The sequence below is a fragment of the Thunnus albacares genome, chromosome 7 (genome assembly GCF_914725855.1).
Source record: "Thunnus albacares chromosome 7, fThuAlb1.1, whole genome shotgun sequence".
NCBI lineage: Eukaryota > Metazoa > Chordata > Actinopteri > Scombriformes > Scombridae > Thunnus > Thunnus albacares.
Window position 1 is genome coordinate 14,802,909 of NC_058112.1, and position 26,542 is coordinate 14,829,450.

The following is a 26,542-nucleotide window of genomic DNA, read 5'->3' on the forward strand; positions in this document are numbered from 1 at the left end:
AACAAATCCCAAACCAGTAATGAGCTGACACACTAACACATTTTATCTGTGAAGTCAAAGCTTGACAGCTTATTCCTCTTTGCCACGGAGCTCCATTGTTGTCCACAATCCATCAAAAACACATCAGTGAGCCGCACTGTTGCACTGAGTGACACGTTCCTTCATTATGATGAACATGGAAACTGTAGTTTATTTCAAGTCAATCCCACCTACATCATCCTGCTGCTGTAAATACTCACTAGAGCATCAAATTCGCAGCTAAAAAAAAGTTCCTAGCAAATACGCTTTTCCCTCCTGTTTGAGTAATGTTTAAAAATGAAACTGCAGCATATATTCATGACCTGTTTTTAAAGATTTAGGTCTTCAGTAGAGATGACTGGCCGAGTCACACAGACAATGTAGGGGAACCGGGAAAGTGTAGGTCTTTTCATGGGACACAGAATACAGAATACTGCCGGCCTTATTCTTTAAGCTGTAACTTTATGACCCTCACATTCACTGAATACAGTCAACGATGTGACATTTAAAACTGCCTGCGTCATATTAAATAAAGCTTTAGCCTTCATTTGAAGTTTTTGAGTTTTCTGACTCGATTGCCCAATTCCTGCCAGTCCTCTTATGCGGGCACAGTATGGAGGGACAGATGGAGCAGAGGCAGAGAAGGCGACCTTCTTCTCCTCTCTTGTCGCTTTGTTGATGAGAAGCTTGAAGAATCAGTGCATAACATCCTGTCTGCTCTGTTGGTATTAATAACTCGCCAAGAGATGAGTTCTTTCAGAGGCGGACGATGATTTTATTGAGGCTAGAAGCTGCTGGAGCTCAGCTCAAAGGATCAAACTCAAGCTCAGCCAGCCAATGACCGAATATCTAACTGGTCCAGTTAAGTGAATTAGGTCAATGTAATTTTCCTCAGTGTGGACACACTGCATAGAACAACCTGGGACTGTGCTGCTGCATGTGTTTGTGAAATGTAGATACGAGTAGTGTGTGTGTGTGTAACATGTGATTGAAAGAAGGCTTTGGCACACCATTTTTACATAAAGATCACTGTCCTTCAATCACAATAGCATGAGAGTTTCTACCAAGCATGATGATGTGAAATGTATAATAATAAAAACATATTCAGTTATTTTAGTGATGCTGGTGTGTGATTTTGACACCTTGCCTTTACGTGTTGAGTGAGCTGGAGATCTGAATGTCGAGACAGTTTGCCCTCAACAACTGAGCTGTCGTCTGAAGAAATGAGTCAGGTTACCAAGGGGTTTTCCAGAACAGCACAGAACTTTAAGTGATGGATCACCATGGCGACGTGACTATATGTGAGGTCATATGTTGCAGCAGAGGCTGTATTTGACATAAATAGGATGTTGCCATTAAAAGCATGTGAATGTGTGTGTGTGTGTGTGTGTGTGTGTGTGTGCGCATTATGCTGAGAGTGGTAGAGTATGCATACATAATGCATAATATGCATACATATCCTCATTGTGGGAATAAGAATAAGAAATGGTTAGGTTTGGGGCACAAAATTAGCAGCAGCCACCAGCCAAATGCTGGTGAAATATGCAAATGGCTGGTAGATTTGCTTCACTCACCAGCCAAAAACACAATGCTAATCTACTTAGTGGCTGGTAAAATTTGAACATTCGCTAGTCATTTGGCCAGTGGACAAAAAAGTTAATTTTGCACCCTGATTAGGTTGTTCCCTGTGTGTAATGTTTTTGCAGGGAATCAGCTGTTCTGGTAAAATCACATGACCAAAGACAGCAGGACAGAAGTATATCAGAAATGATCAATCTCACTAAAATAAGACTTTCTTAGTCCATTAGTGCTCTATAGCAGCCACTTGTATTTGTTTCTTTCCTTTTTCCTCTTTTGTTTGTTGGTTTGTTACTATGGTATTAATGTGCTTGGCTGCACTTTTTGCATTTTTATATATAAATCAAATTGGTTTTTGGCTTTTTCTTTGCAACCTTTTGGCACTGTGTGGAGTATATTTATATTTTGGACCTTTTTACTCTACCCTCTGAGAATTTCTGCAATCTACCAAGTTGTCTGTTGTTGCTGAGCCAAAAGAGATGAACAGCACTCCCTTGTCGTTTTACATTTAAGACCAGAAATATCTAGTAAGTAAGTAAACTTTATTTCTATAGTGCCTTTCAAACTCAGCGTTACAAGGTGCTTCACAGGAACACATAAAATACATAAACACCAGAAAATGACAACAAGATTTTAAAGGAATTGTCAAACATAAAGAATTATAACAAAATATAAAAAGAACAACACAAAACCATTGGAGTAATAAGTTATAAAACGCCAGCCTGTACTGGTTGGTCTCATCTGACCCGATGCTGTTCCACAGTGTTGGATCCCCCATTATCTTAAGCCTGGACCATAATATATTACTGGACAATAATGAATTATTATTGTTGTCGAAAGCTAATTTTAACAATATTATATGGTGAGTTGTTTCATTTATATCGATGGATCAATTTTTATAAGCTCATCATTTGTTGTGTAAGTAAAATCTACATTTATAAGGTAATTAGTAAATACAGCTCTCAGATTGATGTAATTGACGTAAAAGGACAGCAGAGTCTACCGAACTGTAGTGTTGGAGAAGTATAAAGTAGCATGAAATAGAATATTAGTCCTTGAGTTAATGTACTTCCACCACTGGGAAATAGTCACTACACTTTGTGTCACTGGGACTCCTGTGCGAGATCCCAGCACTCTGGTCCCTTCTTGGCCTCAGTCAGGCTACAGGTGGGAGGCTTTGTTGCGTTCACTGTAACTGGGAGACACAACCATCTCTCACCTCCAGAGATGGAAGCAGTTGGGACATCTGGCTCATCACAACTGCTGCATTGATGTGAAATGAAAGTTATGCAATCTGTGTGTGTTCCATCTGCTGGCACACACACACTTACAAATTCACATACATGAGCGCTGCTTTCAAAATGTCATGTACTGTATGTAGCTAACTTTCTGTGTGTGACAGGGAGTCAGGTCTGCGCTGAAACAAGAGTCCCCCCTCCCTCCCAGTTTCACAAAATCATATCTTATTCAGTCAGGCATGGCAGCACAGAAGGCAGCGGATGGTTTTCTTTCATCGGCATAGTGTAGATTAGCCAGAAGCGCTAATCTGATAGCTTCACTGTAGGCTTCAGATCTGAATGAGAAGGATTAAAAAAGCTGGCGTCAGGGGGGCTGCTCCAGCTGCAGCACTGACACTGGCGGATGGCTAACAACAATGTTCTGCGATTTTCTGACTTTCTAAAGAGGCTCACCGTCATTCCTGAGCTGAATATCTTAGATTGGAGCCAACGTGTGTTTGGATATCCTCACATACACAGTATTATGTTGAGCTAAAGCCTTCTTTACACAGTCACACCTCAGCTGTCTCAAAATCCTCTAATTTGTCTACTTTGCTTTATCCATATGCATACCTTTGTTTTTATATTTCTTGAATAAGAGATAATGGATTTTAACTGAATTCACCTCCTCATTGTACTTCAAAAAGCGCCTCAGTTGAAATGCATCAGTATTTAATATAAATTAAATAAAATAAAGGACTGTAAATATATTCACTTAAATTGCATTCATGAGCTAATCATGTCCATTGCAGCAGCAGGCAGCTTCCTGTTTAACTGTAAGAAATCTCATCCTATATGTTCAAGTGCCTCATTTGCATTCATGATAATTTTATCACTGTAGTTGATGCTTCCTACCAGTAGAGGACAGTAGCTCTCTAATCAGTTCGTCTTCAGAAGGCCTGAGGCAGCTTCCCTCCCTGCACTGACACTTACTGGCAGTTTATGGTCTAGTTTGAACTTTCACTTCAATATGATAAAGGTTCAAATCTTTAGCGGTGTCAGTCATTTTCTCGTCTGATAGTTGTTGCTGTCCATGGTGCTAAAGTGTTACTGGTGTCACTGGTAGACTGGTGACCAGAGCATTTTGACAGAGTTCAGTCTGACTGGAATAATTTTGCTGAGTTGAACTGTTATGTGAAACGACTCCACTGTTTGAGACGGAGGTATGAGATTAATGTCTGGAATGACCAGCGTGTGAGTGTCCCTTACTCCCCCAACAATTACACTGTACCTGAATTACCTCCTGTACATCATGTGTGTGTGTTTCCATTTGTTTGTGTTTTAAACAGACATATTAGACATATTTTAGTCAGTCCACCCAAAATAAAAAAAAATAAAAAAAATGTTCTCACTTTTGTCTTATGGCATTATCTTCAGATGATCGTTCTGTTTTATTTGTCCAGATTTTGAGACATTCAACTCAAATTTAAATTCGTTTTGAACAGCAACTCGACTTCCTAGAAACAATGTTCTTACTCTGTCAACACTTTTCATATCGACTGTTTCTTTGTTGAAAATGGTTTACATTCCTGTAAATTATCCAGGACAAGAAAACTGTTTCTGGAAAAACACATTGCTGATAAATTTTTAATGTAATTTTTCAATGCTGTGAGCATCACAGTCTCACCAGTACTGTGGTGAGGCTGAAATGAAAGACAGATATTTCAAATTTGGACTTTCTTGTTATTTGTGTGAACCGACCTTTTATTCCATCTATTTTTTTAAACGTCCAATATCTCTTTCTGAGGTTTGCACTTGCTGCTACACCATTTTGTCAAAACTGTGGGGCTTCAGGGGCTCTAGGCTTCAACAGGCTGAAAACAGATGTGTCCCTGTTGAAATCCAGGTGATAACGACCAGCTAAGCAACAAAGACATTGTTTTTCACAGTTAATAAAGCACATATTGTATTTAGATCTGTTACAACGTTTCATTTTAGCACTCAAATCAATAATCTGTTAGCTGTGTCGGATCCGAGTCTACATTTTATTGTGATTAGCTTCAATGAATGAAGTCTTTGGGTTAGAGCAGTCTATATGATGACATAATGAAATGACAATCACTGTGCTGATGAGTCCGAGCAAAACGTCCACCGTGTAAAAAAGGCTCTAAGTAGTTTTCCACCCGACTTGTTAGGATGTGAGTTATGACCGCCTCTCGCAGACTTTATCTGCTGGGTGTGTATAATATTCCTGTTCATATAGTTCATCCTAACATGTTGTAATGAAGAAAAGAAAAGAGCAGTCAGGTCAATATAGTTGAGCTGAATTCAATTCATTTTGGTTTGGATTTAGGAGCATGAAGGACCCCTTAATCACTACAGACAGGCTTTATTAGACTATCAGACCATAGCAGCCAAATGAAGCATTGGAGAGGAGAATCATTACGGTGCTTAGAGGGCGGCCTTCTCTCAGCCACGATTATTAATTTTTTGTATTGACCAGGAACACACCCTGCTGCCCCTGCTGGTTTTAACCCCTCAGGTTATCGACCACTGCGCCCCCAAACCAATGAGTTTCTTATTACTCTCTGTTGCCTCTATGGCTCTGTCTCTCTTTTCTCCCCATTATTGTTCTCAACTTTCCGCTGCTGTTGAACTGAAGCATTTGAGCCCACACACACCTCTGCCCTTCCTCCAGAGTTTTATTTCATGCCTCTTCCTCCATCCTCTATCGTCTTCTTTGCAGCTCTCGGTTGATGTGTACTTAAATTCTCATTAAGATTCATCCTGCTTGTTGTTCCTGATAGAGTGTGAGTAGCGCTGCTTGAACTGGAGAGTGCAATCAGGGGTGACAAACACCCCTATGAAGCCACATTTAAGACAGGAGCCGTCGCATACACACTCTTTGTGTCCATCAGTAGCCTATTTATCTCATCTGCATAGAAATGCGAGGTGAGGGGAGACAAGGAATTTATTCACCCGTTGTAGGAGGAGGAGGGTGGTACGCGGAATATTAGGCTTGGCAATTCCTATAACCTTCCTCCTTTAATCTTTAAGTCTCATTTGTAGTGTGGGCTTGTTTCTCTTTATAGTGACTCGGAGGTTGTAAATGTGTGTCTGGCCTTGATTACGGCGCTGTAGAGAAAGACATGGAGGAACATCATCATTAAGACTAGTCTGAGGATAGGGTGGGATCAATATTAAGACCTTTAGGAGAGTGACTCTGTCATTTACTATTAATAATGGGCCCTGCCGCCTGCTGTAATAATGCCATTAGGAGAACTGGAAACAGATACTTCATCCACAGCTAAATGGCTATCACAGTATACCCACATGTAGAAACTCAGCACATACAGTATAATTCACATCCACACTCCGTCTCTCACTCACACACTTAAACGGGTCTTCTGAGGTTCAAAGCTCAAACTATCTCGTCCTAATTGGAACTGTAAAACAAGAAAAAGTAGACTAGGTGAGATTAGGATAGTCTTAACTGGCCCACTGGAGAGGTGGATGACGAGAGAAAGAGAGAGAAATTGGGAAGCTCAAATCTCAGATGGGAAAAAAGGAGGGACAGAGACGAGAAATGGAGTAAGGACCAAAAAGGATAGTTGTTAAAACAGATAGGGCTGCAACTATTTCATAAATCTGCGATTTTTTTCTCAACTAACCAATTAATCATTTGGTGAATTAAAGATCAGAAAACAGTGAGAAATGCCCATCACAATATCCTAAAGCCCTATGCGACAACTTGAAATGTCTTGTTTTGTCTCAACAACATCCAAAACCCCAAAATATTTGATTTATTATAATGGAAGAAAAAACATTTGAGAACCTGGAACCATCAACGACTAATGGATTATCAAAATGGCTGCCAATTAATTCTCTGTTGATCGACTAATCGATTAATCAACTATCTCTTAAAACAGAATAGTTGGAATGTATTAGAGAAATGTTCTTTAAAGCCACAAGAGGCCTGGTCCAAAGAAATCAATGTAATGTGGATGAGATGATCCAACTTCATTCCAAAATACAGCACAATAAAAGAAAAAAATAGAATAAAAAGCTGCAAATGAGTGCAAAGTATTAATGAAGTGCGTTGTCATGGTTACAGTGTTAGGAAATAAACTTCACAGCAGTGCTTCCCAAACTTTTATTATTCTATCGAAATTATTTGTAATAACCTTCGTACATGGTTGGTTTCATGTCTCATAGTTCATATAAAGTTATCAGCATGCAGGAGAATCTACGGTGGCTGCGAAAGACCCTCTCTAGAGCTGGCGTTTAGTTTGTCTGTTCTGGGCTACTGTAGAAACATGGCGGTGCAACATGGTGGGCTCCATGGAAGAGGACCCGCACTCCGCCTTATTGTTTTCCCCCCACCTGCATTCCGCCTTACTCTGCCTCTGATTGGCTAGTGCTTGTTGGCTTTGTTGGTTAGGTTGGTTAGGTTTAGGCATGAGATGGTTAAGGTAAGAATATCAGGATCAGCCAATCAGAGGCAGTGTGGGGCGGGTCTTTGCAGAATGCAGGTGGGGGAAAAAAATAACACACTCGCTCCCTCTGTAGATATAAAGGGCTCATTCTAAGGTAACAAAAACACTACGATTCTTATTTTCAGGTGATTAAAGACTAATGAAAATATACTTATGGATATTATACTCCATTTCTGCCAAACCTGTTCAGCTAGAGGCCACTAAATTCTACACACTGGTCCTTTAAGGCGTGTAGGAGAGTGTAACTCGAGTTTAGAAAGAAAGAAAGAAAGTCTAAAATGGCAACAAGGAAGGTACGTTTAATTCATTTATGTGTCTCTAAGGGTTTTGAGTTTATTTTTACAGGCCTTTAGGTTAGCTAAGTTTCTGTTATGTTAATGTCTGCTATTAGCCGAGTCATGCTCCTTTTGTTTGTTTACTTTTCTGTTCAGCTCTTACGTTGGTTTAATGAAGTGCAACACAAATGAGAAGCACTGGACAATCAGTCAAGGCTGGTCTTTTATTGGCAATTTTATCAAGACCATGAAGGTGTGTTTCTCATTAGTAGTCTCATTTGTGCAAATTAAAAATTAAAGTTAAACTTATTGCTAACCTAGACACTAAAGAAGAAGACTCGCCTGCGACATTAATGGTGAACTCAAGAGCAAAAGTTTCTTGATATTTTGGATTTGAGAGATGAGCTTGCTGTATAAGTCACCAGTTTTTATTTTTACATGTTTTGCTTTCTGAATTAATCTCGTTTAGCTAAATCTTGATAGCATCAGAGCACTCTTGTTTGTTTGTTTTTTCAAAGGATTCAGAGTATTTTCCACAGCAGACTTGCCACAGTAGGATGAACACAGATGCAACTTATAATATTAATGATGGTTCTTTACCAATAATTATTTTAATACGATGCAGCTGTGTGAAAAAGGTCTATTCAACTTTTGTTTCCCACCACATTCTCTCCTCAGGTCATGTACGTCCTCCCAGTTGAGCCTTGACCCCAAGTTTGTTCATCTCTGCTGTACAAAAAGGTGCTTCTGTGTTACGATGTTGCATTACAAGTATAGACGTATACAGTATGAAGGGACAATGACGAATGCTGTATGTGAACTGTGCAAAGTGCATGCAAAACAGGATAAACAGTAGAAGTAGGAGTAAAACTGATTGAGTTTGGTGGTACAGATCAGTGCATCATAATAGTCACTGTGTCCAGTGGTGCAGGTTGTCGGTATCAGTTGCCTGCTGATGGCGCCCCTGAGTCCATCCAGAGAGGCGTAAGGGGTTGAGAGGTATCGTCTATGACGCTCGGTAGCTTGAGCAGAATTTGGATGAAGAAGCAAGCGAAGATATATTCCTCTATTTATTTCTATTTCCAGAGGTGCTGCCGTGTATATGCTGACTACCGCCTTGCATTTTTATATTCCTCTGTAGCCTGTTTGACCTCTTGTGGGAGTGCGGGCAAGTTATCGATCACAAAGTTTTGTTCTCTATGACAACCACTCCTGTACATCACTACTTCACCTCATGCTCTCACCAGACGCCCCCTAACATCAGCTCAGATGATCTCAGCCTTAAACCAGCCAGACGGCCCCTCAGTTTATTCAGTGTGGTACTGTATGTGTGTGTGTGTGTGTATGTATGTATGTGTGCTTGGGATTGGATCAGTTGTGTGTTTGTGGTGCATGTCAGGTGTGTCTGTGTTTGAATGACGGAAAATAAAGGAAAGATTTATAGGAGTGAAGGGTGCACAGGAAGGTTATATTTGATGTGTGTTTTTGACATTGATAGATTGAGAGTCTGGCCAACTTTTACATAATGTTGCACGTTGTTTACATCTCACGTTTTCTCTTGTGATCTTGGGATTATGAGAGTGTGTTTGTGTGTGTGCATGTACAGTAAGACTCTGAGTTTGCATGCGGGCATGCGTTCCGGAAGCGTGACTGCAGGGTTGTTTGCACTTAAGAGTCGAGCGGTTTAACTTTGTAAGGAGAGAAACTCAGAGAATCAATGTGGCACGACTGTGCTTCTCTCCTCCCTCGGCCTCGTGGGAGAGTGGGCATGTCAGACCTAATTATGCCTTCCCAAATCAAACAAAATGGCTCCTGTTGGTTACTACATCTATCTCCTCCCCCCTCAGGCCTAATGGTGTACATACAAACAATGCAGACTGCCTTGTTAGAAGAGAGTAGTACTCAAGAATCTGTACTGTACTGTCACTAAGAGCTGCTGATACAATAGATAAACACAGGTTGCCTGGTGGCCGAGCGGTTTAAGTACAGAATACATTTTGAAAGTTCATCCTTGACCTTGAAAATAGTAATTTGACCAAAAAATTATAAGTCAAGGTCCTTTTATCCGCTTTTTCCAAAGCTTTCAGTAACACCTGATGTGAAGCTTGATGAGTTAATGCATCTAACGTCTTCCTCAGTGGATGGAGTTTGCTCAGCTTCATCCATTGAGGAAGATTGTGCCATGCAATTGAAAGCTCCAGACAAAGCCAGTAAGTGGACCAAGTAAAAAATGTTTGTCAAAGATTTTGTCAGTAAGTGTCTTTGAGCCAGCAGATTTTCGATCATCCTGGATAAAAGTGGAAAATTAGGACCAATGCCAAATAGAGAGTATATATTGTACCCACCAGTGGCTGCAGGAATAAAAGTAACAGGCACAGAGCAGCAGAGAAAGTGATGTCAGTGTTGTGTTAAAATAGAACACCCTGGCATTGCGGTTTTGATAAAAGATTGCCTGTTCGCTCATCTTCTTGGGAGCGAGTATTTTGTATGCTGTTTAGTTTCGCCTCAGGCTGGATGCTGTTTCGAGGGAGACGGCTCATCAAGATAAGTGACAGGTGTTGGAGTGTGATCTTGACCTGTTGAGGGCGTTGAGGGCAGGATTAAGTAATTCAGTTAGCTACCTCCGGGAGAAAAGTTGCATTATTATCAGGCCTGCTATAAAGCAACTTTATTGATGTTGCACTATAGTTTCAGCCGTATAAATGTCTCAACGAATATGGAATGATGAATAACAGCCTTTTCTTCAACAAGCATCAGATGCAGCCTTAAATTTACATTTACATTTTGTCATTTATCCAAAGCGACTTGCAAGTGAGGCAAATATCCACCACGTGTTACAGTTAAATCTACAATCAGTGACATCATCAACAAGTTAAATGGTAACCTTAAGTTCATCACAAACAGATATTCATTACTAGAAAAAAATACATCAACTCAACAAAAACATCATGCTGCATCTGTTCTTTCGCTCTTACGAAGCTAAAACTGAAGCAATTTTTATCTCAAAAATGGAAGTAAGGTCCAAATTGACAGAGCTCTCCACTGAATATGTGGTCGCTCTGTAACAGGGGACCTGAAGAATAAGCTGAACTTCCTTTTATATTGGGTAAAACCTTATTATATTAAAAAAATACATTTGAAAGAAAAGTTAAACTCAACTTTCTCCCGGTTAAATGAGGAGGAGAAAATCCAAATCCTCTGAGGGGATGAAACACTGTAGGCCTGACTGCTCAGCAAGAGGCAGACAGCCAGTGAGTAACAGTGATGGAGTTCAGGTCACGTCTACTTGTTCCTGTTAACAATCGTAATTGAAATAAACTACAGGCTCTTTGGTGGAGTGCTCTAAATACCAGAACAAGCCTGTGGGCTCTGCTGTTTGCTTGTTCTGGTATTTAGACCACAGACACAGTTGTAGAAGAACACCACGTTGTTAGTACAGAGGCCTGCTGGTGAACCTACATTAACATTTGAATAATGTTAAAGGATATGGCAAGTCAAATTTTATTATTAAGTCAAACTTTATTATCCCACCAGGGGAAATTTTGTTGCAGCCAGGTGTATAACATAAAAAACATAATCACATAATGCAACAATTTAGACAGATCACAGGGACAAACAGTACAAATTCATGATCGCTTCAACAGCTAAACAAAACAGCTAAATGAATACATAAAGTGCTTAGTTGCAGAGATCACAAGTGCAATTCTTTACATAATGGCTGGTGTTGTTCTAGATTTTTCTTACTGTCAACAAATCTCATGTGCAGAGCCAAACCAACAATGAATTGAAAAGTATTGTGTGTGTATCCAAAGCCTGATATATCGTATTCCTCTGTGCTATAGACCTCCATTGTTGTCCAAAAAGTATTAAAAACACATCAGTGAGCCACACCGCTGCTCTGGGTGACATGTTCCTTCACCGCAAAGATTATGGGCACATTAGTTTGTTTAGAAACAGCTCCAAAGAGTAATAACTACAATCTTATTTCAGTCTCCAGAGAGTAGTTCTGTGTAAGGCAGATGTCATTGCGCGTGACTTTGTGCTGCAGTTCTCTGAGAAATTTACAATGTAGTATGAAGTCAAGAGGTTGTGATATGTAGCACAACAAGTTAGCAAAGCTCTGTAAAAGGAGTTCCTGTGCATGCTCAGTGGCATCTTCCTTACACCAAACTAATCTCCAGAGACTGAAAACGTGATTGCTGTTATTACTCTTTAGAGCCGTTTCTAAACAATCTAATGTACTCATAATCTTTGTAGCGAAGGAACATGTCACCCAGTGCAGGGGTGTGGCTCACTGACATGTTTTTTAATAGTTTTTGGACATCAACGGAGGTGCTGCACCGAGGAATATGATATATCAGGCTTTGGATAAGTATGTATGATCAATTCATTGTTGACATTTGTTGACAACAAGAAAAATATTTTACAGAAACACCCTGAAAAGATAAAAGATCAATTGTATTTTAATTCAAAGGAAGTAACAAGTCAGTCTAGTTAATCCAATGTCTTAGATTTACCTGCCAGAGATATGTGATATGTGTTCTAGATATAAAATATATCTTCACAGTTGTATCTTCATACTATTTTGACAGTATGCAAGAATTATCTAACAAGTGCTAAACACAAAAAACAGCTGAAGCTGATGGGGATGTCATTAGCTTTGCAGGTATTTGGTCTTAAATCAGAGAAGTGGAGAAATTGAAATTTTGACCTGATGATGGTGCTAAAATATAAACACTTTATCCTACCAAATGTCACGGTAATCCATCCGATAGTTGTTGAGATAACGTCAGTAGGTTTAATCCTCTGTGGACCAGAAATATCTGTACAAAATTTTAATGACAATCCATCTTATAGTTGAGATACTTTAGTTTGGACCAAAGTGGTGATCTGCTAGTCTGGCTGAAAATGGCCGTCAACATCATGCTTACAAATATAATGTCCGATCTGTGTCTCAACAATGTTCTATCAGTTAAAGGCAAAAATGACCAACAGTCAAACAGCCATTGACATTTCATTCAAAGCTTAACAAAAACATGCTCTTTTTGCTTAAGTCTAACTATGGACTAGGGTTTCACATTGATGACAGCCCAGAAGAGTTGGAATGAAAGACTGCTTGAAACTCAGCACAGAAATATTGGAGAAGGCTTTTTTTTGTTGTTGTTTTTGTTTTTAGGCCTGCATCTTTTGGTTGTGTATTCTTTTTAAATGCTGGATTTTAGGATTTTTCTCAAATAAATCTAATGATTTTAATATGTTGGAATTTTACATTATTGTTAAGTTTCATTTGTGTGAATACACAGAATACAGTTTAGGTTGAAATGATTTAGACCCAGTGTTGCTCAGGAGTATGGCTATGCAGTGTGCAGCATTCAGCAGCTGTGTAAACAAATCTGCTTCTTTTGTGTTGCTAAGCAACAAAGGCATCAGATTGTGTTGTGTATGCTGCCAACATCCATACATCTCTCTCTGTAAAACAAATTTCTTTTTGGCCTTCCTTGGGTACAATGGAAAGCTTTAGCTGGTTGAACCAACTCCCTTGGTGTGGCCTGATGTTCCCTTTCATGCAGTCACAATGGTTTATCACTCAAATGGTTACACAGTACGGACTCACTTCTCTCTACATGTGGATCCGAGCAGCATGCTATACACTCGGAGCGCCGTTAACTTGCCCAGCAGTAACAGAACAGACATATACAAGGAGATATTGAACATATAAATTCAACAGACCAGCCCATAGAGACCCACTGTACCATTGCAGTGTGTTGATTAATAAGGAGGTGGCTGCTGTGGTGGAAGCAGCTCCACCAGTCACAGCAGTTTGTGTGTAGCAGCTGCTGCAGGGGGTGGGTGGGGGGGAATATGGAGCTGACAGCTTAAATGGGCCACCATGTTGAAGTGTTACAACATGATTGGTATTTTTTGTTTGGTTTTTGTGGGATCTGTTGATGGACAGGACACTGCGTGACCTGCATGGACTTATGTAATGCTTCACTGAGCAGAAGCTGCACTGATTGCTGTCAGCCTTGATGAATTTGTGATTGATCGCGGCCGTCATCTTTTTCCCCTCGATGTGCCACAATTTTTGGAAATCTATAAAACTGTCTTCCCCAGAATTTTTCCTGCTTTGTCACAGAGCAGCCAGCCACAGAACAAGTTGACTGTGATGTTTACAGCAGCAGGTTTAACTGTGAGGTTGCTAAATTTGAACCGTTTTTTTCTTTAAACACGCCCATCCTCCACACTCTACTGTGCCTTGAGCTAAGAACTCATATCATGATCATATGTCTCTGTGTTGGTGTTTGTTTATTCCTTCTATTTAGACCAAACCCTGTCCGAGACGGCGCTCAAGGCATCTTTACTGGCGTCTGCAGCTGTGAGCTCATCAGCCCTCCGTGTGTGTACGAGTGTGTGTAACCTCAGCATGACACATACTGCTGCTGCTGCTGCTGCTGCCTTTCACAGTATTTTTCTCTAGATGGTGACGTTTACACAAGGTCAAGCAGGGAGAGCATCTGGTGGGCGAGACGCAGAGTATTTGAGGAATGTCAGGGAGCATCTGGGTGTGCTCACACACACACACACACACATACAGAAATACAGACGCACATTTAGAAATGCTGTCATACACATAAACATTTATTTCCTATTCACTCTCAGTGTCTCCCTCTCTCTCAGCCTCTCTCCGTCTTCTGCACAAACAATTACCATACAAATGCACGAACACTCCAATGCAGTAACAGCGGCAGCAGATAGGGGCTGCTGCAGGACTGTGGAAGCTCTCTGGCCAATCCGCTGGCAGGTTGTTTGGAGCCCGGCTTCCCACTGGCACATCTCCTTCTCCTGTCTTTTCTCCCGATGGTCGTCGTCTCTCTCCATCTCACCGTGTCTCTCTACATCTCCCTTCCCCCTCACCCCCCATCACCATCTTCTTCTCTGGGATTAAAATTGGCTGCAGCCGGTTGCTGTGTGCTGTGTGCTGGAGCAGCGGTTGAGAAGCAGAGGCAGGAGGAGGACGGTGAGGTTTCACCGAAGCGGCAGGAGATGTGCGGTGGTTGGTTGCGAGGCTAGAGGACGCCTGGGAGGACAGGCTGTCTGTGGATGTATACCTGTGGAGAAAGGACCGCTTTTATCAACATCTGTGCCAGCCGCTGATGAGGTGCCTGGACTGCACTGCCTTTTTCTTTTCTCTGTCTGCCTCTCCATCTCTCTGTCTCTCTCTCCCTCTCTCTCTCTCTGAACATATATCTGTATGTGTTGGTCTGCATGTATAAATATGTGTCAGTGTCTGTGCACGTCAAAGATATGGTCTATGACTGTGTGTGATTACATGGCTGTTTGACGTGATGTTTATCCATTTCAATCAGAAGGCTGCGACATTGTTAATGTTAATCAAGATTTCATCCTGTCTGCCTTTGTTTTCTGGCTCTCTCCTCTCCTCCCCTCTTCTCCTCTCCTCTCCTCTCCTCCTCTCCTCTAGAGGAGAGGAGAAAGGGGAGGAAAAGAGGAGCCCTCCTCTCCTCCTCTCCTCCTCTCCTCTGCTCTCCTCTCCTCTCCTCTCCTTTCCTCTCCTCTTCTCTCCTCTCCTCTCCTCTCGCTTTCCTGTTTCTGAAGCAATTCACAGTGCTTCACAGCCTTGCTAAAATGGTGTCAGTTTACATAAGATGTTATTCCAAAAGGACTCATTGCTGCAGAATCACAGTCACCTGTGTCACCAACATACATGTATGTGTCTGCACAGCGGGAGCTCATGTAAAGAATTTCCTCTCCAATGGTATGCTGTATGTTCTCTTTAACGAGTAGGTAGGCGCTGAATTAATCTCCACCGGTAGGCCAAACGCCGTCAAGTCAATTTGGCAGGAGGTTGCTAGAGTATGCATGAGTGAGAAGACATTTCTGTCATTTGTAAATGCATGGCATGTAACCTCATCCCTCCTGCTGTCAGATGTGATAGTCTTGCATACTGAATGTTGTGTGGAATAAGTTCTCCTCCTCTCATCCTCCTGGGCTTCTTTGGTTTAGGCTGAAGGGAGGAGAAACTATTCATGGACATTATCATACAGTGTGTGTGTGCGGCACGGATATGTTGGCCTGCTCTCCTGCTTTCACTTTAAAGGCTGATGTTTGTCATTTTTTATTTTTCTCTGATTCCGTTCTGTGAAAAGAAGCATTTTACAGCGAATAATCAGCAGAGACAGAGAGGCAAAGATGAGGTGGTGTGAGCTTCTGTCCTCTGTAGGCTTTTGTCACCCAACCTGCTGACACCGCACATTAAGCCCCAAGGGGATCACTGGTTTACACAATTACCATGATTTGTGTGTTGGTGTGTGTCAGCGTGTGTAGTAGCCTTTGCTGTATTGCTTTGGTGTGAGAATCAGCTCAAGCTTTCAACCTGATTAAACCATTTTGCCTCATAATTAACCACAAAATCTTGACAAAATCTTAACAAACAGTCTTCTAATTTTGTTTACCCTGTGGTCATATTCATGTCTGACAGTATCATATACAGTAATGCTGTTAGGGACAAAGTGATGTGACTGATCCACATTAAATACAATTTTTCGTCAGTGCCATTGGGAAGTTCAGTGTGAACAGTTTCATTCAGTCATGGCGGTCAACCGTCACAGTTTTTAGTGCCACAGCAATCCCTTGCGTCATGTCACCTTACATAAAAATTATTCCGATAAATCCCACACAGTGTGATATGCAGATTTTAAATTTGGGGAAAAGAGAGCACTGGTATGGGATCGGTAATCCATATTAGTAGATTCCCTGGGTTGAGCTATTGGAATCGGTATCAGGAGAGAAAAAAGTTGGATAGGCGGATTCCTTTTTATATATCCGCTTGTTGTAACTCTTCAATGAAGCTATTCAATGTTTACACTGAGTGAAATATTCAAATATTAAAACCCAAGATATCTTTGGAAACATTTGGATCTGCACTACAATCTAAAATGAAGAAACATGTGGGGTTTGGATGCTGTTGTGCTGCACTACATGAGTTTTTAATGACTGGCAGGACTGCTTGTTCTTCCACTGAAGTGAAAAACATGCATTTGTTTCCAGGACAGTGTCACTTGCATCATGAATGATCTAGAAACAATATTCAGTCTCTTAAAACAAAGGGACCAATGGGATCTTTGGATATCACTCCAACAAAATGTCAAACAGAGGCTATCTCTAAACTCTATCGCTGTGTTTTGTTTTTAGGAGGGGTGGTTGACAAGGATTTGCGGCACTACCTCAACCTGCGTTTCTCCAAGGGCTCAGTGGACCACGACCACCAGCAGATCATCAGAGACAACCTCTACCTCCGCACCGTTCCCTGTGAGTCGACGTCACGCCACCTCTAGCTCTCCTTTCTCCTTCCTTCCTGCCTTCTGTCACTCCCTCACTCCTCTCTTTCACTCCACTTTGATCTCCTCCTCTCCTAATGTAATAGTCTCTTTCTTTGTCTTTCTCGCTTTCTTAGATATAATTTCCCCTCCCTCCTCCTCCTCCTCCTCCTCCTCCAGCCCTATTTCCTTTCCTTTTTCTCTGTTTTAGTTTTCCCTTCTTGCCCTCGGGATGTTGCCCTCGTATTTTTTGATCACACGCTCTTTCTCTCTCTGTCTCCCGCCGCCTCTCGCTCCTTCTTTTCCCTCAATCGTCCGGCTGCCGAGCTCTCAGCCTGAGGTTTCCACGGCAACCACCCTCTTGTCTCGAGGCTTGCGTTGCAGTGATGCCCTACCCCCTTCAGCACACGCTAGACATGCACAACACACACACACACGCACACAGATATAGAAAGATAATAACGCGTCACTCTTTCAGATATATTAGACAGATGTTTTTTTTTAAGCTGTATGTGAGAAATTTGCAAAATGGCAACATCTTTACATGCTGGACACACACACACATCCTCACACATACACTAAATGCCTGCGGGAATGTGGACGTGTGAGTCTGTGCTTACATTGAGCACTTGTGTTTTCAGCACGTCTGCCTGTTGCCTGTTGGGAGACGATGTCATTGCTGTGATTGACATTGAGGGGATGCCGTCCCCAGCAGCTCCGCCTGCTGTCAATACATCAAGCAGCTCGTGAATCAGCTTCTCTGGAGACTGAAGCCGCTCTGATGCCTGACTCTGCAAACTACACACGTTATTCCTTTCATGCAGCATGTGGATCGGTGTGCTTTGATTTGATGTTTGTTAAAGCGGTTTGTTCTTGTCTGGCATGTTTCTGTTAATAACCTCAGTCATGCTGTCTGGGTGTACTGTAAGCAAAGGTGGTCGAGTTGAATCAACGGGCCTTTTTGGCAGAATCTGGTACAGAACCATGAGAAAGCAAAGCTCAGATTTGACGTCAGTGATGTTTTTGCATCGGCTGAGCGCTTCTACTATACAAGATGTCCTCTGCTGGTGTGTTGAGCTGCTGACACAGAAGTGATTGTTTAATATGCTCCCACAGCTGCACAGTTCCCTCTCCTCTCTCTCTCTCTCTCTCTCTCTCTCTCTCTCTCTCTCTCTCTCTCTCTCTCTCTCTCTCTCTCTTTTTTCCTCTCCTTTCCCTCCCACCCTCTCTCCTGTCGTCTTCTTTGCTTTCCCTCTCAGCTCCCTCTCATGTTTCCCCGGCCTCTCCCTCCTTCGCTCAGCTCTTTCATTTCTTTTTGTCGCCACCTCTCCCGATCACATTTTCTCTCCTTTTCAATTTTAACTCCAGACAGCCGACTCCTTCTTTTCCTTCTCCTATTTTCTGCCTTTCTCAGCCTGTTGGCTGTGTAATAGTGCAGCGAAAGCAGACCAACAGGGCGACGGTTGAGGTGATGGGGACTGGCTGAGGTTCAACACTGCAGGTCCTTGCACACTTTAGCCCCCGTCGAATCTGAGGGATGGCACGGGTCAGTTTGGTGGGATGAACCATGGCTTTGTCACCACGTTTCAATTAAAGCCGCCTTCCAGCTCTTCTTGAGAATGGAAAGACATTTATTCTGTCTGATGTGTGAGCGGTAATGACATCCCCATAATTAAATGCCTATCACTTAACAAAGCTGATACAGTGTAATGAAGATTATAGAAACTCATAGACCTCCTGCGTGGCAGCTTTGAATCATACGCTGAATATTCGAATTTAATTCAAATACATGTGATATTACAGTAACTCCCCAACCTTGTCTTAATCTCGCTGACCTGATTTAATTTGCCTTTGGTCAGCAGGTCATTGTGCTGCATATGAAGATGCTGCATATACATCTCTACACGACTTCCTGGCAGACTCACAAAAGCAGGCGCTGCTCAGGCATCAGAGTGACACGGCATCAGACAGCTAAGGAACAGGGATGATGGTCCTGAGGGCTGTGTTGCTCGTGGCCGGCAGGCTGTTTGTTGTTGTGGTTTGGAGCATTATAAAATCAGTGTTTTTCTCCCGTGTCTGCAGCGCTCTGACCATGCTGTCAGTGCGAGTCTGTCAGCTTGACAAGCAGACGCCACTCTGCATCACAACATGCTGTCACACTGAAGGACGTGGGAGGAGGTGTGTGTGTGTGAGTGTGTGTGTGTGTGTGTGTGTGTGTGTGTGTGTGTGTGTGTGTGTGTGTGTGTGTGTGTGTGTGTTCATACAGCTAGAAGGCTCACATACTGACATCAACTCCTGCATCCTGTTACATCACTCGGCTGCAAGGTTTTGCTGTTCTCCCCCCACCCCCCCCCCCAAAAAAAAAACAATGAATTGAATGTGATAATTTGCCATCTGATATTAATAACTTTTTTCACATAATGTATTGTTGCCTCCAGGCTGCCTGCTGTGTGTTTGCTTTTGTGTTTGTCTGTGAATGTTTGCTTATTGGCATGTTTCCTTTTCACATGCATTCGCACTTCAACAAGCACACATGCCAAACACTAGCAGAGCTGGCCCTTTAAGGACACACTCGCACACAAAAACACGCACACACACATCCTCACCAGAGGATAGAGACTTGTCTCAGACTGATATAAACATTAAGGAGAGAAATCAAATTGTGCTAAAGTGAATCGATAGCTGCAAAAAGGGTCAAACAGAAGAAACAAAAATGGCAGAAAAGGAGAATTTGGGAAGGACGGGAGAGGAATAAAACTTAAGAGAGGCATCACAGTTTGTGGGCTGAAAGGTTTGATAAGGTTGTCAATGTTTGATAGTTTGACTGAGATTAGAAATTCACAGCCACAATTTCACTTCATTTACAGGGATCACTTGACCACTTTAGAAAATGAGTCTGAGCTTCTGTCGGAGCACCTGCTGTTGAGGAATTTAGAGGAGAGTTCTGATGATTCTGCTCTCTGCATACGAACAGTAAGAGTGCCTCTTTCGATATGAGAGGAGCCGAGAGTGGAAGACAGTGAAATGGGGCTAAATGAGTGAGAAGATCTGGAAAATATACGAGAAGAAGCAGAGAGGTGGGGGGTACAGTAAACAGAGAGAGAGAGAAGGCAGGGAAGATGATGGATGTGGACATGAGCAAAGCGACTCGGCGAGAAGATGGAAAAACGGCAGAAGACAGGAGGAGAGGTGGTGGTAAAGTGGCAGTGATCAGCAGGGGAGATGGGAAGGGAAGAAGAGAGCGGACGGAGGATGGAAATTTAGAAAGCGAGAGTCAATGGGAGTGATGGGAAGAGGTTGCAGGGATGAGCAGAGCAGAGATGGGGAGGGGGGAGATGGGGAGCAGAAGGGCGGACGTGCACTGAATGGGGGTAGAGGGAGATATGAGGGAGGCTCGTAAGTCATTCCCGAGAGAACCATCTCCTCTCTTCCACTCTACTCAGAGGCATTAGTAAAAGGCTCTAAAAATAGCTTCAACAGTGAGCACGTTTCTCTACTCAGATAGCCTATAAATACATGCAGCTTCTGTCACTTCGCATCCGCTGCTCTGGACGCATGCTGCCCCGCAGCTTCGCAGCCTCCGACAGGGAATCCTCCTCTGGAGACGACAGAGGAGGAGAAGATAAAGATGTTGATGGGGAACATGGCCAAGACGCTTAGGACGGTGATGGTGATAGAGATGACGGATGCCGCTGATAATGATCGCAGTAATGAAGATGGCTATCACGACGATGTGAGGAAATGTGTGGAAAATGACACCTTTTAACCCTGATACATGCAGGAGATTTTCATACACGGTGTTGTTAATGTAAAAATTGCAGGTTATTTATGTAAATGATAACTAGCGCTAGATCACATTTGCAAAATGCTTCATACGGCTCGGTGCACCAACATGCAGTTTGACTCAGTAGCTCATTTCATTCCCTAAAGGATCAGAAACGACCAGAACATTGTTAACATGTCTCAAAAATGTTTCATTCCCAACAAAAACACTAGCATGACATACTGTATGTAGATGCATACATGTATCTTGGAAGAAGTACATTAATATTTGATCGTTTTTTATGATAAGAGTGGTATAGATTGTTATATTTTTCAACCAGCTTTGCGTTACAAAGAGAATGGTGCATCTACTGTTAATGGACAATATATTCAAGAGGAAAACATCACAGAAATGCTACAGTACATTTAGCAACTAAAAGTCAAGTGATAGAAACAAATAACTGCAATGCTGTAATACAGAAAATGTTTTCTGGTTTATGTTGGAAAAAAATGTATGCGTATATACATCAAGTAAAAAAGGCTGCAAGTAACCACCAGCACCACATCGTATGTCTTCTAATGACATATTTTCTTGGAGAGAATCCATTTTCTTATCGGACATCTGGTAAAATCTCCATTTCCTGCTGAGTCAATCTTCAGCTAAATCATTTCAAAGATTTTTATTGATGGTGAAGAAAATTAAAGTCCTTTTACACTTGGAAATATTTTACTGCAGGAGATTTTTTATTATTATGACGAGTGAATTAGTTTTGAGACAGAATATGCAAAGATTTGCAAATCAGCAGGCTGCACTGATGCTGGTGATTGAGCTTTAGTTAAAATGAACTGAATAATTTTAAAGAGGATAGAATCAATATTTTCTTTTTAACAATGGATCAAATAACCGTGTAGTATGACAAGAGACTCTCGCAGTGATTAATCCACAAAGAATCATCTCCTGACTCTGCAACTTTTTTCCACCTTTATGGTTTTAGTTCATTCTCAGTGTTGATTTTGGCCACACCAAGCAGCTGTTTTCACCAAACTACCTGCCCAGCGCCAAACGATAGACAGGCAAAGTCTCAGACGAAGATAGTTAGGAACCAGCTGGTGAACTCTTTTTAGTATTTTACAGCCAAGACCCTGATATTTTCCTCAGGAGGCGGTGACATGACAGAGCTAAAATGAGAGTAAATATTGGACTTACATTCATCAGGTGGGCAGAAACACAACTGTAAACAAATGCTAATGTTGCTCCGTATCTAAATAAGAAACTTTTTGCTAACATGCTCATCATGTCAAATTCAAAACTGATGATTTGTCAGTGTCACGTTTACAGTTGGTTTCTGCTTTCTCTGAACAGACAAAATAATTAGCAATGCAGATTCAGTGAATGTTTTCGTGGTTAAGGAAAATCATTCATGATTTGGTCCAAAGAGTTCTGTGTGAAAAGTGTTTGCTAGCAAGAAAAGCATGTCTGGTCATCAACTTGTTGTGAACTTTATAGATATAGAGAGTGATGTCCTTTAAAGAGCTGGAAAAAAACAAAAAAAACAGTCATCGGCTCCAGACTTAGTCCAAGGAACACGAGTACGACAGTGATCAAAGTGTCTTCCAGCTGAGTTCTCATATTGTAGTTTTCTCTGCTTTCTTCACAGTCATTTGTACGTTCACACTTTAATGACCTTTTGGTTCTGTCGACACGGCTGCCAGTGTGCTGTTGTAGAAAAGTTGGAGTTTCATTCATTATGCTATTGATAACGTGTAATCAGATGGACGTTCAAATATCTGCACCTCCGAACAAACCCTCAGAACCTTCATCTGTGAAGATCTCCTCAGCAAAGGAAACTGTCATTGCAGTGAGCTACCAAACTCTCCCACCTCCCATCTGTGTTTGATTTTTAATTTGACTGGCTGAAGAAAAAAAAAGGATTTTTTTCATCCCAAAAAAATGTTCTGAAATTGAAGCGAGAATATAGGTGCCGTTTTTTTGGACGCTTTTGAAGTTGGAACACATTCTTCTTATTCCTGTTTGATTGCTGATTTGTGTCATCTTCATAGTTTTTGTGTAAGTGGGCCTTAACCCTAATTTGCTTATTTAAGGATGGTTGTCAGGATGATAATAGTGAAGCTGAATGATGTGATAAAGATAAGATTAATATCTTGTGTGTGTGTGTGTTTCTGTGGGAGAATGATTGTGTATCACACTGTGTTTATGCATGAATGTACATGTACGTACTATATGTGTATTTTACAGTGTCGCATTGATTATTCTGTTTGTGTGTTGAGATTTAATAGGCTGAGCTGATAAATGAATAATGGGAGTGTTACACACTATTCTGTGTCGAGGCTGTGTGTGCTTGCCTCTATCCGAGAGAGAGAGAGAGAGAAATACATCATCCCCACAGGGACTCTCTCCTTAAAGGAGTGATTTGCCTGCTGGCTTGCTCTTGTTAAAGGGCTGGCTGACATGCTTTGATGTGGTTCTGTGCTCCCTGCAGTTTGATTGGCACACTGGATTAATGTTGTTCCACAGATGAAAGAGACTGCGAGGGAATGATATGAATTTTATGAAATGAAAATAGCAAATATTGAACATGATTAATGATTTGGTTATGTTTGCAAAGGGCTCTCCGTGTTAATCTCTGGACAGGTGTCATCTCATCTCTTTTGCTCTCCTCCGTACGGTATGATCCTCTCACTCAGCAGCTAATCAGAAAATGAGGTACTTCTGAAGCCTTTTTTATTTGTGTTCCTGTCTGTAGTTTTACCCCTCAACCTCATCGCTGCCCCCCCCCCCCCCATGTCTGTCTGCGCTACTTCTAAGATCAGAGTAATGTGCAGTGATGAGCCGGGTGCTCAGTGAGCAGCTCGTCCTGTGATGGTCAGCGAGCGCTGACACCTCAGAGAGCTTAACTGTTTACTCTGGTCAGTCTTTACCTCTCTCCACACACACACACACACACAGCTGTGCACACTGCATACCAAACATTACACACCAGCTCTGTGTGTGTGCATCATCGTGACCCCCACTGTCGTCCTGCGTCAGTCAGCACTGCAGACTAATAAAGGTGCTTTTCAGCCTATCAGGGCTGATTTCCATCACCAGAGGAAACACCTCAGTGCAGCGGCAATTTCTCAATGTCACCCAGGCACCGGCTACGCCAGACGTAGATCCACTGACAAACACAGTTGTCTTTGCAGCCGCAAGTCAACCTGACAGACAGACACTTTATGGAGGGAACTCCAGACTTGATGCACCTGTTTTTTAAAACCTGAAAAAACTTTATCAGGTTTTAGTTGTTTAGTTTTAGTTGACTGGATGTTGACTTTTTGCTTTTACTCTCATTTTTTCCTTCATCTCTTCATCACTTTGTTGTAGTCATTGATAGGTCATCATGACAAAAGCAGGTTATGAAGCTCAAATACACAGAGCTTTAATGAATTTTAATTCGTTTTAATTTTAACCAAAATTTCCAAATATGTCGGGATGCACCAATCCAACCTTTTCTCTTCCAATGACGCTGTTAATTAAATTTAGAGTACAGGTTGATACCAAGCACAGATCCAATACCAGTGCTCTCTTTTGCCAAATTTAAAATCTGCGTTACACGGAGCCCACTGGAATAATTTTTATGTACTGTATCGTAACATGAGGCTGTTACTGTTTTCCTAATAAAAAACTTCCAAACTCTAAATGGAGACATTCAAACACCACAGTTTGTTTCAGTAAAAGCTGAGAAAAGAGTCTGTGGGAAGCTTCCAAAGTTACTGCCTTTTTAGTAAGAAATTCCCTCTTCGTGCTTCTCAGGATAGTTTAACTTTTCATACAAGCTATTAATGCAGGAAATTTGATTCTCTGCACTCACATAGTGATGGCACAGGTGGTACTGATGAAATGTTTTGTTATTACTGTAGGTCTAGGGGATTAAATTACCACCAAGCCTTCTGTGCTGTACCAGCTAACAGACCGCAATATATGCAAAATGTCTTTGGTTGGTAACAACAAGAAAGGATGCAGCCTCACCTGAACCCACTCCACTCAGCTCCACTCATTCCCCCGTGTCATCGCTCACTCGACTGGGTGGTTCGGACGGGCCAGTCCTCTTCTTGTGTCAACAACTGTGCACTGAGCTCAGACCTAGTGTCAGTTCATTTAAGTAAACAAATAGACAGACAGAAACTAAAATTCTCCAGGGATTAGAGTTATCACTCTTTGTCCATCACGGTCTTAAAAAAAAGTTTGTGCTCCTCCGCAACACACCACACCACTATCCTATGTCCATATCTCTGCTCTGCCCCTGGCGTCAGTCCTCTGACGAATGACAACCTGTGACAACATGACAACATGTTATACAACCTTTAAAACAACAAAAAAAAACAGATACAGGCTTTATATAAACTGGATGACCAGATGTTGACTGCAGGCCTTCATCTCAGCTCCATCAGCCTTTAAAACTCTCTGATGTCTGTCTCTGATTGTGAGAACACTAGAAGACAGTGTGTATACAACAATCTGCCATTAGCTTTTAAGCTCAGTGTATCTTTAACTAAGCTAGCGGCCCAATCTCACATACGTCCCACACACTATCTCACCGCTGACTGCGGCGAGACAGACTCTGTGGGGGCAGAGCATCCTCCAACCCCTGAGAGTGATTTACACTGGAGAGGTGACATCCAAGTCCCCCAGTCCTCCCAGCCTGCAATCCCCATCGGAGTCAAACCTGGCCGCTTTAACGCCAGCTGAATTACTCTGAGGTAACCAGGTGTGAGCTCTCAGTGACCAAGCTGTGACAGTAATTGATTGATGAAGTGCGAGGCAGCGAGAAGCACAGACCTGCAGCTCTGCGGACCAAAAGGACTCGAGCTGAGAACCCCTGAGACTGTAACTAGTGAAAAGGCTGTGTATGCAAAACGGCCGAGTGTCATATCTAACATAAATATTGTTTTCGTACAGCTAATGTAGATGTTCCAGCTTGTTACCATGGCAAGACTGTGTTGCCAGGCACTGACGTGTTGTCGTGGTAGCAGACACTCCTGTCAGTGTTGCCATGCTGCGTCGCTGCATCTGTAGCCGGGGCTTTGTAGTGTAAATAAGGATGCCTGTGTGTGTGTGCTCGATCATACCTCTCCTATAGACCTGCTGTCACACTTCACATCTGCCAGCCGGGAAGGAAAAGGAGAAGGAGAAGGAGGGGGGGGTGGACAGTGAGAGTGAATGAGAAATGGATGGAAGAGCGATGAGGTAAATTTGAAATGAGGAGCAAGAGAAAGGATAATGGAGGGCAATTTGAAAAACAAGACCATAGATAGATAGATAGATAGGCTGATGGTAGGCTGAGAATGAGACAGTAAATAAATAAAGAAGCCGCAGTGTGTGTGTGTGTGTGTGTGTGTGTGTGTGTGTGTGTGTGTGTGTGTGTGTGTGTGTGTGTCGAGAGACAAACAAACACAGACAGTCATCGCATTCCTCTCTGCTCTCTTGCTGCCATGGTGCTCTGATTGCTCTGTGCTGAAAGGGATGCTGGGTAAACAAGTTCAGGGTTTTGAGGACACTGTATTCTGTCTCTGTATTTTTTTTTTTTTTTTTTTTTTTGTATGTGGTTGCAGGATTGTATCTCGCTTCCTGAAACCCAATGTTCCCCTTAAATTCCCCCTTGGGTAGCTTTAAAATTAGATAGGAGGTTTTTATGGCTGCACAATTACACTGAATGGGAAAATTCTTAACTTTTGTGCTTCGTCTCATACACCTTTTTCATAGATTTTAGAGGGAAATACTGCACAAAGAGCTCTTGGGATCTGTACTAGAAATTGAAGTAAATGTTTGTGCTTGGCTGCACATCATGCAAACAGTATGTAGG

The 26,542-nt window shown here is 42.0% G+C and overlaps 1 protein-coding gene across 4 annotated transcripts in view; it reads left to right on the top strand.

Moving 5' to 3' along the window:
- LOC122986234 (membrane-associated guanylate kinase, WW and PDZ domain-containing protein 2-like) overlaps window positions 1-26,542 on the top strand; it is an 88,488-nt gene that overhangs the window by 13,448 nt on the left and 48,498 nt on the right. For 3 of the 4 annotated variants that reach the window (XM_044357392.1, XM_044357393.1, XM_044357394.1), the window contains one exon: window positions 16,795-16,911. In XM_044357392.1, the coding sequence (XP_044213327.1) occupies window positions 16,795-16,911 (117 nt within the window). Of the gene's footprint in view, window positions 1-14,662; window positions 14,744-16,794; window positions 16,912-26,542 lie in introns of those variants that run through there. The other variant, XM_044357395.1, reaches the window with a different exon arrangement.